Source organism: Poecilia latipinna, unplaced genomic scaffold (assembly GCF_001443285.1).
Source record: "Poecilia latipinna isolate Pla-1442-1.1 unplaced genomic scaffold, P_latipinna-1.0 Scaffold0, whole genome shotgun sequence".
Classification (NCBI taxonomy): Eukaryota; Metazoa; Chordata; class Actinopteri; order Cyprinodontiformes; family Poeciliidae; genus Poecilia; species Poecilia latipinna.
The window spans coordinates 1,718,328-1,732,164 of record NW_015112616.1 but is presented as its reverse complement, the minus strand read 5'-3'; the positions used below and the strand labels follow the sequence as shown (position 1 = coordinate 1,732,164).

Below are 13,837 nucleotides of genomic sequence, written 5' to 3'. Positions count from 1 at the left end.
AAGGCTCACTATAAACTCTTCTCACACTTAAAATCTGATTGTACACATAAACAGAAATGTGGAAGTAGCTTTTTGCATGCAACAAATTAATTATCTGCTCCTTGTATACAAATTAATTAAAACGCAATTACGGGAGATAATAACACACCACACATCATTACACAGTGAATGCAACTAATAAGGAGTGTGACTGTGTTGAACAACAGACAGATGTATTTGTAGTTATGCTGCTCAGATGAGAACTCACAATCAGTTTACTCATTGATCCGCTTTTAATTTGAAATTAATGATGTTCATAGAGCTCAGTTTGGAGATCAATTCAGGAAGTGCATTTAAAGTGATTACAATGTGTGATGATGTTTTGAACTAGTGAGAGCATACACACACACACACACCCACACACACACACACACCCACACACACACACACACTCACACACACACTATGCTCTCACTAATATTAGCAAAACTAAAATTACGCATTTTGCCCATACGTAGCAAAAGTATTTACTATACACAAAACTGTTAAAGGCGAAGAAAGGTTAAAATGCCTTCCCAAGTGGGGATTTTTCCATCTTATTGATGTGTTCCAGTATTTAAGATTGCATAGATGTAGAACTTTAAGGATGCTCTGTAAAAATGTGTTTATACATTCTTAACTAATTGGTGTTGAAAACTGATCTATTAGCCATGTGGTCAAGTTTGTTTGTGTAATAGCTTCCAGTGGAAATGGGCCTACGCCTGAAAACGGGTCCTTTATTTACCAGTTAGGTTATTGACATGAAAAAGACCACAGAACCATAACTGTCAGTAGATAGCGGTACTAAATTGAAAACAACTCAAAATTATCCAAATAGTTTGGATGTACAGTCTGTTTTCTTTCGTCCTTTTCTTCTTACAGAAACCTTAGTCATACTCTAGATGTTATTTGCCTGAATTTTTGACGTAAGTGTTATTGCTAGCTAGTGCCATGGCATCACAATATTGATGTTTACATAAATGCAAACTTGTGACTGGAAAGTTCTGAAGTCTTGTGAATAATCTTTAAGCTTTTTAACATTCAGGGGTGCCCAAGTCCAGCTCTCAAGAGCTACTGTCTTACAACATACATTTAGATGCTTCTCTGCTCCAACAACCCTGAATCAAATATCTAAATTTTCTCAAGGAGCAGAATGAATGCTGATAACGAGCAGTTCATTTGATTCAGGTTTGTTGGAGAAAGGATGGATCTAAAAATTGAAGAATGGCAGGACTGGACTTTTGCACTCATGCTTTACATTGTACTGTATTTACAAAGAGTAAGCATTTTAATTTAATTAGGCAAACCCCAGACAAAGGAATTTTACTTTAGCTTATTCAGTACAACTTCAGAATCAATCCCAATGAAGGCCTTTTGTTTTAGTTAAAAGCAGAATGAGATAGAAATAATGTTTTTGATTCATTTTTGCCTATTTTGTCGTGACTCGACAACTGAGTTGTTATGAGTAACACAATAATGTTTAATGCAAGGAAGATTCTAACGCATTTATGGAGTCATGCATTTACCATTCACACTGTGTCCTTGTACCGCCTGGAGAAATCATATGGATAATCACCACGAGTCTATACATACTGCCTGGGGAAAATATGTTGCTAATCACCATGTTTGCATCTTTTCTGCTTTATGATTAGCAAACAGAATGTTCCAGTTCAGTAATTACTGTGTGTCTGATGCCAGAATGACTCAGTTTGATAAGTAGAATAGAAGATATTTTGTTTTTCTTTCCCGACTGAGTGATGCAAATGTGATATTATAATACAGATTTGAGCAGCCTATATTTTGAGATCCGGTTATGAATTAAGAAAAAGGTAACTCTGGGTTTTATTTTCAGATCTTTCAACTAGATTTAATAGATCTAACAGTGAACTTTACATTGGCTCCTGATGTCCGGGAGTCCATGCTTGGACTTTTATTTGTAAAGGCCTGTGTGTATCAGGAGTAAATGCTTGCATACAAAGTACATGTTATGCTTCTAAAACAGTCATGCAAGCTGCTCCTGTCCTTTTTCAATGTCAGTGGTCAATGGTTTCACTTGACTGGAGATCGATGAGGCACATGAAGGACGTCGAGCTCCGGTAGAGCATATAGATTATTTCTGTTCAGGTGACAGACAGGTTTGGCATAAGGCTCGCAAATTTTTAAGGTAGCTGTTTCAATTTGTTTTCTTTTATCAAAAACGCTTGTAGTTGGTCAGGAATGTGCTTTTTATAGCACCAAAAAGAAGAACTGAGTTTATGCCTGACTATATAATCAGGCTGTTGTCGCCACAGTTGTTGCTCTGTCGCCTCGACGTAAGAAGGTCCTGGGTTTGAATCTTGCCCTCAGCTTTTTCTGCATGACGTTTGCATGGATGGATGGATGTATCTAAAAGCTTTGCAGTACACGCAAGAAGTTTTGATACATACACAAGTTGCTGCTCATGTTTTAGTCATAGCAAGAGCACTCCTAATGGGGATTTCCGTGAGAAAAGAGTGGGTCATTTACTTTTACAGATCTTTACCCTGACTAATCATTATTTTCCCTTCCTGCTCTTTCTCTGTGATTCAAAGATAAAACTAAGCCGTTCAGCTCTACGGATTTGTATCTACAGGATTAAAAATATCCTACTTTAAGTTGGAAACATTTTCCTCATTGTTTATGCAGTTTGTTCTTGCAGCTAGTGAACTTTGCCACCTTAAGGCTGTCAGACAGAATGCCTCACATCATGTTTCCCAGAGGGCCGTTTAGTTCTTGGGTTATGATGTAACATGTATGGATGGATGGTTCTGACAAAACCGCAACCTTGAATTGGAGGCACTGACCTCAAGATGCTCTCAACTATGAAAAGCCGAAAGCTCCCAGGAAGAAATAAACCCTCTTTTTTTGTCTCTTTTTTTCCATTTTTAATTAAAAAAAAAATTGAAAACATTTTCAAAACATAAAAGATAAATAACATTAATGAGAAAAGAGCTGTCACAGATTTTTTTTTTTCCAAACAGATACATCATTAAATAGGAAAGTAAATTTGTGTATGTATTACTTTCATAGAAATTATGTAAAATAAATTAGCTTGGTAATCTGCCCCACGTCTAAAGTTTTTAAACTCTGTAAACAAATATTTTAGTAATCGAGTATTCTATTGATTATTCTTACGATTAATAGAGTGATTGGATTAAAAAATGATCAAATAAAATATTGATAAATCTAACATAACAGCAGTATCACTATCAGATATCAACATCGGACCAATTTTTCATATTTGAGCATCCCTAACAGTTACTTTTCTGTAGTTTATAAAATTAACCTTTAACAATGTAACATGTTAGCTTTGAGATGCATTTTTTGATTAAGCAAATTATTAGCCTGCCAATATATGCATCCCCTGTAAGTTTCATATCAATAGGAGAAATAGACAGGGCATGCAGATATCTGCAGGCTCATAAATTGCTTTGCCAAAAATGCATCCTCTGCTAACATGGAGAAATAGAGTTAAGGGTGAAATAACCTTTATAGCTACTGGTATAAGTCTCATACCAATAGGACAATATTTGGGGGAAATAGACAAGGCATGCAGATATTGGGAGGCTAATAATTTGTTTTGCCAAAAAATGTCACCCTCCTGCTAACCTGAAGAAATAAAGAGTTAACAGGGATTTCACCTTTCCTACATAATCACACTTGTTCTATGAGCTACTGGTATAAGTTTCATTCCAATAGGACAATAGACAGGGGATGCAGATACTGGCAGGCTCAGAAATTAAAAATGCTTAACAGATTTGACAGTTAAGGGTGATATAAAATTTTGTACATAATGGGCCTCTGTTTTGTCAAGCGTTAATCTATTACGGTGTTAAAAGAAACGCAGCGTTTTAGGGCTTACATGGTTAAGAAATATGCAAGAAGAAACGACTTTTAAAGATATTCGTAACATTATCATTCTTGTAAGTCGCTCAAAAAATTATAAAAACCTGAACATTATTATCAATTAATAAAATCCCCATTGGCCGAACTTGAAAATTGGATGTTATACTACTAACACTTAGCTTTCATCAACAACTCAGGCGGAAGTGAGAGCGCTGCGCAATGCAAATAATACCCAGTCGGAGCATGGTGCGCTAAATAATAAAACATAAATTAATGAAGTTTTAAGGCAGATAGATTTTCCTCGAGGAATTTTAATAATCTAGATACTTGAATCATTTGAGGAATCATTACAGCCCTAATATGCACACATATACATACATATACAAACCCACATATATATGATAAAATAAGCTTAGAAAGCTCATTTAAAAAGCTATTATTACTACTGTTGTTATTATAATTATTCTTAACTGGTCAGTAATGCAAAGCCGTCTTTATACTGAATTAAGACTCTTTATGGTCGTCTCTGTAAAACCATCTGAGCCACATTGGATCACAGAAATGTTGGAAAGTGTGTTTTCAATTTAAAAGGCTGTTATGATTTTACCTTTCTGACTTTCCAGACATCCTACCATGTGTGTGTGTGTGCGTGTGTGTGTGGATAGCAGCAAGTGCTGAGTGAGTGAGAGAGGAGTTTGGTGACTCATGTCCCACAGTGCAGGATACCATCACTACCACCATTGTCACTGTGGATCAGCATCTGGTTCCCTCTTGCTCCACACTGAGGTTTTCACAGTGCTCTTTCTCCAGTGAGTGCGTCTGTGGGGGGTTTTGGGCTCCCCACTCTCTCAGGGATATCACTTGTCCATTTGCATTTCTGACACCTGTTATGTGTACATTGCAAAAAAAGAAAAAGCACTTTATGCCGAAACCCAAGGGTCTTGAACGGAAATAAAAAATCTCTAAAATTAAAATATTGTGTAAAAGTTCAACGTTTCTCGCCAGTCATCTGAGAAACCGAAATTGCCATTTTATATTGTTTCCGCATGAGAATCACGGTAACTGCAGTCTCTTTATGAACACAAGATGTCACTGCAGATAAAAAAGATGCTTCTAATCAATGGGAATGGCAAGAGAAGCAGAGTTAGGCAAACAGTATCAGATTTGAATGTCTTCATACAGCCATTGGCAAATATGCAGCAGTTTTTAATGATAGTATCCAAATCAATATTGTTACTAATTTTGAATAACCTTGTTTACCTTTTACTGCCTTAATATAGACATTTGGCCTTTTTATTTTGCCCATTCAAAGCATTCTTTATTCATATCGTTATTTTTAAAAGTTGCTTGATAGGGAATTAACAGTGAGTTGGAATATTTATTTTCAGCATAGTAGTACACCCAAATATATGAAAAATAGTAATATAGAACAAAATACTCCAGCACTGCTTTTTTTCCCCCCTTTGTGACATTATTGTCTTAAAGTAGAAATGTGACGTAATTTTTACATATTTACAAGTTTTTTCTAGTCTGTGGATTGTGGAGTTCAGAGTTTTTCTTTGGTTCTTCAGGGTTCAAACTCTCACCAGCAACAGCAGAACAACTCATTAAGGCTAAATTAGATTTTAACCAGAGTCCCAGACCAAAGGGAATGTGAAGGCTTTTCTCCAATGTGACTGCATAACCCAGACTGTTTAATTGCTAATTTAATATCAATACAATTTAGTCGCTGTCCTGGTAAATAATTTATTTTGGCTCATGTTTTAAAATTATGCAAATGAGACCAGATCAGTTTTAACCCTTTACTGTTTCAGCAGCTCTTTGGGGAAATGTTCTGCATCTGGTTTTGCTGATTTGGTTACGGTGGATTTCATTGAATAAATAATTATATTTTTGTTTAATCTGAACAAAAATTACTTTGGAGTTTTCAAATATCTGTCCTAAAGCACACACACAAAAAAACATCTATTATTTATAACGGATGACTGGCGCATCTTGTTTTTGCAGGGTTAAATATGTTGAACTTCACCTTGAACATCAGCTAACAGGAAATTTACAATGGTCCCTTCTGTCCTTTTCTCAGTGCGGATGAACGCTTTGATGCCACATTTCACACCAATGTCCTGGTGAATGCTTCTGGTCACTGTCAGTACATTCCCCCGGGCATCTTGAAGAGTACTTGTTACATCGATGTGCGTTGGTTCCCCTTTGACGTGCAGAAGTGTGACTTAAAGTTCGGCTCATGGACTCACAACGGCTGGCTGCTGGACCTGCAGATGCTCGATGTGGACACATCCACTTACATACCCAATGGAGAGTGGGACCTCGTGGGTAAGTGGGCATCGATGTTTGCTACATCACTGGAGCTGAGCAGTGGGGAGAGATAATTTTAAAGATTGTCTAAACTCTTACAACGGGCCAAAGCCAAATCAACACAGATCAAAATGCAACATGAAAGACTTCAAAAAGAATAAATGCAGATCAGTCCCTCTGCACAGTCACAATCTGTAAATTAGAATATGCATTCCAGCGAGGAATAACTAACAGATATGATAATATCTGTGTGTAATTACACAATGTGCTTCCCTACTGCCTACTGAAATAAAAGTAGCATATAAAATTAGATTTATTGCGTCTGATTGAATAATTCTGTCACTTAAAATAAAAAAATGGGTCTTTAAAAATTTGGAACTGAAACACATTTGGTACATCCTTTGTTTAAATCATGAAATTATGAAGTGCTCCATTATAGCCTCACTGCTCAGGAAGAACAGCAGACTCCTACCATCACATACTTAAGAAGAGGAAAAACAGCATCACGTTCTCAATATGTGATCCAAATGAAGGAGAAATGGTTGGAGATTTGGACACTTTCCAAAGTGTCCTTGCTTGGAAAAGTGTGGGCAGTGGAAAGCTGTTTTATTCAAAATCAAAATAACACATATCTAGTATTCATCACAAAAAAAGTGTTAGTGCTGGGTTTTTTGTTTGACAAACAATGAATACGACAGGATTTATAAAACCCTTCATGCTGTTTTTTCTTTTCCACCCTGGACAATTCAGAAGATGGTTCTTGTGTCAAGACCCCCTGTCGTAACAATTAGCAGGAAATGGGTGTCAGACGCAGCCAGATGGTATGCAATGGGATTTTGTGACACTCAGGCAGGCATGTAGCAACACCATATGTGAGCTCTGCACTGCCCATCTCAAGAGTTTGGGCTGAAGGTGAGAGAGCTCTTCCATCAAAAATGAAATGGTTCAGCCACTTCTTCTTTCTCTCTCTATAACTTTTTAATACAAAGTTGAAATAAGGACAAGGTGAAGTTTACATCACTGACAGACTCAGAGTTCTTCACTTGAAAGTTTTCAGGGTCAAGGAAGTAAGATTCGGCTCAGTGATCTGAGGGAGGAGTTTCTCATATTGACCATAAATTATACAGACCCGCTTCTTCTTTTTCTTTTCACAAGTGCACTCAATGATATTGAGATACTGGAAAAGCTCATTTTGAGTCTTTCCCACTAAGGCATGGTGTTGCTGATGCATCTAATTAACACATAGTTTGAGTTGCTTTCTCTGATGAGACTAAACATCAAATTTTTAGTTTCAGACTGTTTGTGCACCGATTAGGACAGCAGTGATTCAGAAGATTCCTTTCACCAGCCAATATATCAGTGTGTCCTTAAGAATGATCCGATTAGGGTCAGAATTTGAGCTGTAGGTCATTATGAAGGGTTGTTATTTATTTATAGGAATATAACATTCTCTCTGGGTAGACAATCGTTATTACATCAATAATAACCTTAAGGTGTAGATAAATAGAAAGGATTAACTCCTGGTGGAAAATGCTGGATAGCAGCATTTAAACCTTCAGACGGTTGGTTCAATCCCCAACAACAGACCTACTAAAATACATGTTCTCTGCCTGCTTTTTAATTTAATCCAAACTCTCCTGTTTTCTCACATGTACCAAAGTCATTTGTGTTGAGGTTAATGGTTAGCTGCACTTTCATATATGTCTGTTACACATTTTTTTTTCACCAATTTAAACTGGTACATTACATTAAACACAATGGTTCTGCAAAAGTGACAAGTTATGCATTTCAGTTTAGATCTCCGTTTCTAAGTTTCTGCTGGTCTTTCTAGCACATTTAGATTCAATTTTTATTTATTTCAAAATCTTTAACCTAAATGACTTCATCACAGCTGTAAAAGACACCGTTATCTCTGTGGATGTGCTTCTCCCACAGGTGTGCCAGCCAAGCGTAATGAGCTGTATTACGAGTGCTGTAAGGAGCCCTATCCTGATGTGACCTTCACAGTCACCATGCGCCGCAGGACTCTTTATTACGGACTAAACCTGCTCATTCCCTGTGTGCTGATCTCTGGCTTGGCTTTACTGGTCTTCCTGTTGCCAGCAGATTCTGGAGAAAAGATTTCTCTGGGTGAGAGGAGATTACTGGAAGCACAAATGAACCATAGTTTACATGCGGTGAACATATCAGATAATGTTTATGTTGGAGCATTTGGCAGACATTTTTATCCAAAGCAACTTACAAATGAAGAACTACCACTTTGCTTGTCCAGTGTAAACATTGTGAACATATGTTCAACAGAAAGTCATAAATGAATAGTACAACTACTACTACTAATAATAATTATAATAGCTACCACTATTATTATAAGGAGTGGTGGTCATTTCACAGTAAAATCCTTTCTCTGGAAGTCATCAGCATAAACATAATGTTAGTGTTTCAGGGGTTTTTTAAGCAACCTTGGGCACATCAAGCAGCCACAAACTGACAAATGACTGTTGTCATGAAAATCGATTGCATTAATATGTAATTACAGGAAGACTTTCACACACCAGCGACCCCGATCACATATTCAGCTGCTGTGATCTTGTTCTCTTCCCTTGTGTCTCTCTGTCTTTGTCACACAGGCATCACTGTGCTGCTTTCGCTCACTGTCTTCATGCTTCTGGTAGCAGAGATTATGCCCGCCACATCTGACTCTGTACCGCTTATCGGTGGGTTTCATGTTATGTATTTGCTTGTGCATACAACATTTTTACATCTGTGTAAATACAGAATGGAAAGAATCAAGCAGAATTTAAGGAAAAGAGACTTTTTTTTGACTTTGGTATTTTTTTTGTTATAGTTCTTCTGTCCAAAGCTTTTAAACTATTCACCTCTTCATTATACTTTGTTTCAACGCAGCAATAATTTTAATGTAAGCATGAGCTCTTTTCACAAATTTCAGTCTGGTACTTGACATTTTGTTGTGCAGTTCTTCTTATTATTATTATTATTATTACCTCTTATTCTTAGAGGTAAGAATAGGAATTTGTAGTCATGAAACAAATATGTGAAGCAGACAAACAGTTTTTGAAAGTCATAGGTGTGACTGACTCAGGATGTTCTTGAGGACCTATCCTTTAGCTGATCATATGTTAAATGTCAAATTTACTGTCAATATATCTTGGGAGTCTCCTTTTGGGTCAAAAGAAAAAAAAAAGCGCCTCATGCATCCAATATTTGTTGTTGTCGCCGATGGAAACAGCATGACCTTTCCATAACATTTATTTAGTTTTCTAAATAAACTAAATAATTTACTAAAAGTAAAGGTTGGCCTGAAACCTAAATTTAAGCCTATATTAAATAATTATCATGGACAGGTCTGCTTCTAATTCAGGACTGCTGCCCAAGTACATAATGCCCTTGGGTTCTGGCATAAAACTCTGCACTTCAGTTCTATCTCAAAAAATGCACAACTAGCGACAGTAAAATGCTTAAGTCTAGGCTGACAAATGCATTCAGGCAATGCTGTGGCTAGAGTTATGTCCGTCTTTCATCTATAATGTAAAATTTCACCTTAATTTTTGTTTAAGGTGCACCGTAACGTCAGCACCAAATTCAGTAATTAATTCAGTGGAGTAAATCTATTTAGCCGTGTGGTGTCAAGATCAGCAAAATCCTCTTTTAAAATATAACAATTAACTCATGTGTTGAAGAATAAAGTATCTGAAGTCTCCAGAGTGGTACATCACAAGGACCAGAATTGGAAAATACTTTTCTATACAGTTTGCAGTAAAACTTAGTAGCACTTTTTTTTCCCCCAACAGCTCAGTACTTTGCCAGCACAATGATGATTGTGGGAATGTCTGTGGTGGTGACTGTCATAGTCCTGCAGTTTCATCATCACGACCCTCATGGGGGCAAGATGCCCAAGTGGGTGAGTGAGTGGAGCAAACCATATCTGCTAAATCATGCACTAGGATATCAATGACATAAAAAAAAATGCTGATACAGTTTGTCTCTTCTCAGGTTCGTGTGGTTCTGTTGAACTGGTGTGCCTGGTTCCTCCGTATGAAACAACCTGGTGATGAGCGCAAGAGGCCACAGTACAAGTATCGCCACACCTCCCAGCATCACTCCAGCACCAGCTCCATTGAGATGGGCACAATGCCAAGCCTCACAGTGCCTCTGTCGCAGGCGTCATGCCCACCCTGCACAACAGGCACTTCCAATGGTTCCATGAGTCTCTACTTTGGGAGTTACCATCCCATGGAGAGTCCACACTGCCCACCTTCCAGTGACTCCGGAGTCACGTTGGGCGGACGCACTCATGGCTCTCTGGGTGATGAGGCTGAGCCGCCGGGGGGAGTTTGTGGTGTTGGAAATCTTGGGATGGGAGTTGGCATCCCCCCACCGGAGATCTTGCGCATCTTGGAGGAGGTGTCGTACATTGCACAGAGGTTTCGGGACCAGGATGAAGCTGAGGCAATCTGCAGCGAGTGGAAGTTTGCAGCTGCCGTAGTGGACCGACTGTGTCTGGTGGCCTTCTCTCTCTTCTCTATCATTTGCACCTTCACCATCCTCATGTCAGCTCCTAACTTCATTGAGGCCGTTTCCAAGGACTTCACATAACCGGCTGCTAAAAGACAGAGAAGAAAGGAGGTGTGAATAATCAGACTTTAAAGGGAGATTTGGAAAGAAAATCAGAGACAGTGAGAAGTGTATTCCCCAACCCACCTACTTGGCAGCCGTTTGTTTTGAGATGGGCTTGTAGTGTTTCATTAGAAGAATAATATTTTCTTCAGCAACTTTGTAAATAAATCATGTCATAATAAGCAACTGTTAAATAATGTAAACACTTAAACTTATGAGAAATACAATCCTGTAATTAAAAACTTAGTATGTATGTAAGATTAAGACATAAAATTCAGCTGTTTGCAAATTATGTAAATCTTAAATGCAGTGTTGATACACAGAAATATTATTTTTAGGCATTTTTTGCTTTCTCGATTTTAATATCATCAACAGCTTACAGAAAGATGGCAGTGGCTTCAAATATATTGAAGCTATTGATTCAGTATATTGATATATTGCCCTGCTGATCAGATGAATTGACTTTCCTACTCCCTCTTTAAAACTTAGGCAAGCAATCATATGTCCATATCAGAGGATTCAGCGTAGAATGATGGGCAGATTTTTACCATTCTATCACAGGATAGAAAAGAAGACCAAAGACTTTGACTGGAAACAAAGGAAACTACCAAAATCAGATCACTGTGAATGTTGTATTGTTTTAATTTGGGTTATCAAATACTGTAGACATCAGACTTAGCTCCCTCAACAGGCAATGCCAAAACATAGCTATTCTATCATAAGACCACTTTGACAATGTTTATTAGTAATAAAAATGTTAGGCCATAACACAGGATGCACAAACATTTGTGTTAAATCTAGTAAAGTTATACAATTGTTTCCCAATGTATTGCATCATAACAAGTGAGCACATTAGTGTGACTGTGGCTCAGTGGTAGAGCAGTCATCTTTTAATCGAAAGTTTGCATGTTTGAATTCAGATTCCTCTTGTCATAATGCCGATGTGCTCCAGGGCAAAGTACTTAACCCTAAGTTGCCTCCTGATCCATGTATTGGTGTATAACTGTGTGAGTATGAATCAGTGAATGTGTCTGTACTCTATATGTATTTGTGTGCTTGACTTTAAAGGCACAATATAAAATCAGTCAATTCACCAAGTTTTTAATTTAACCACTGAAACTAACTGTGATTATGCATTTTCATAAATAAGTAGTGAAATCTAATAATTTCACTTTAGAATGATAATTGTGTTCAAAACAAAAATCATCATAGCTGTACAGAAAAAAAAAAGCATCTATAAGTACAATTAAATTATTGAAAGGATCCATAACGACGATCTTAATCCAATTTGGTTGATAAATTTGGTTTAAAAAGATATCCAATGGGAAATGGTCTTAAAACACACATGGTATTAAACAACATACTGGTATCTAATGGGACTCTATTGGCTTTTAAATTAAAAATTCTAAGTATCAAACTTTCTTGTTTGATTTTATTCTGCAAATCAGAATAACTGAGAGTCTCACAACAGATGAAGAAGAGCAAAATGCATCCAGGGCCTTCACATTTATTGGCACCCATGGTGAATTATTATGTGTAAAAAGCCTTAGATAAATTAATCTATTATGATACGATGAGTTCTAAGTAATGTTCCCAGTTAATTTTAACCCTAGCTTAGCTTAACAATCCCTACATTTTTATGTTTGTGTAGGTCACATAGAAAGAGCTTTTTCTGACCCCAAACAATCTGTTAGCACATACAGCAGATATGACGGTTGCAGTGTGGTTGACAACATAAATGTATCTTTTTGCTGCAGCACTGAGCTGTGGATTTTTTTTTTCTTTTACTTCCCTCATCATCCTACTCATTGTGCATGGAGGCAAGATAAATATGCCTCGTTATCCAGCGTCGTGGCCAGTGGCTAAAAGAAATGACCGTCTGTCATGTCGTATCGAGAGAGGCAGAAACTCATGGATTAATAATGAGAAGTTCCTAGAAGTTCAAATTAACAGAAAAAGCAACTTGTGAATATAAAAACGTGTCAATTACATTTAATTTCAAAGGGTGTAGGACTGTTGGACAATCATGGATGTAGAGAATTGTAGTCAATTTCTTAAACAAATTAGAGCTTGTATTTTTCTACATTTTTCAACGTGAGATTAGGCTACGGGAATTAAAAAAATATATTTTTTTATGTGTTTTTTACACATTTTTAACGGGGTGCCAATAAATGTGGCTCTCGGGGTTTCAGAGTAATTTATATATAACTACTGTTTTGCTTAGCAGAGCAGTGTGCAATTATCCCTTTCAATGCTTCTCTGAGTGTGATTTATCTGTAACTTTATGATATGGGGACACACATGACTTAACCAAGCTTTCTAAAAGGTCTCTGGACATGAAGAGCAATCTAACTTTTGAACATTAAATACAACAGACAGTATAGCTTAGGGCTTAACAGTAGACAGAAAACGCACCACTCTCTTATTGCACCATATTGTACATATAAAAAAAAAAACTTTCTGGAGTTTAAATGATTTATCTGTTTTGCAAATTCAGCTGAGAAAGTAAAAAATGAGTGAAGTTTGTAAATGTGTTTGCATCCATCTCCACCCTGTAGTTCCAGTTGTGGTTGTGATCCTTGTTCTGTTCATCTCTGTCATTCTAACCATGCATTCATCACTGTGGTAATAAAGGGTATTTATTCTGTCTATAACAGGCTCTGGGTGAATGTGTCCTACATATATACTATGATAAATACTAATACATAAAAAGAGACGATAGATGGATTGCTCCCATTCTGCAAGTATTAAAATGCATGTCATCATTGCATTTAAAGTAGTATTACTGGTAAGAACTTTGCTAGTAACATGAGACGATTTTAGCCAAGATTCAGAGACGTGCTGATTGCGACAGAGTGTAACTCCGAAAGAAACTGGATTGTTTCCTCACTGACAAGAGAATTTAGAAGAGAAGAAGAAATTTGACAACCACTCTGCTGTCAGAGAAGCGCAATAGTGGCTCAGGAAAGGGAGAAGTAAAGTAGGACAAAACAATTCAACAAAAACC

General features: G+C 37.1%; 1 protein-coding gene across 1 annotated transcript in view; it reads left to right on the top strand.

The window, feature by feature from the left end:
• The window catches only part of LOC106946609 (neuronal acetylcholine receptor subunit alpha-7-like), a 34,254-nt gene extending 20,773 nt beyond the window's left edge, over positions 1-13,481 (top strand). The window contains exons 5-9 of the mRNA XM_015031094.1: positions 5,966-6,213; positions 8,131-8,325; positions 8,823-8,909; positions 10,005-10,114; positions 10,207-13,481. Of these exons, the coding sequence (XP_014886580.1) occupies positions 5,966-6,213; positions 8,131-8,325; positions 8,823-8,909; positions 10,005-10,114; positions 10,207-10,809 (1,243 nt within the window). The 3' untranslated portion in view covers positions 10,810-13,481. The remainder of the gene's footprint in view (positions 1-5,965; positions 6,214-8,130; positions 8,326-8,822; positions 8,910-10,004; positions 10,115-10,206) is intronic.
• The last annotated feature ends 356 nt before the right edge of the window (positions 13,482-13,837 follow it).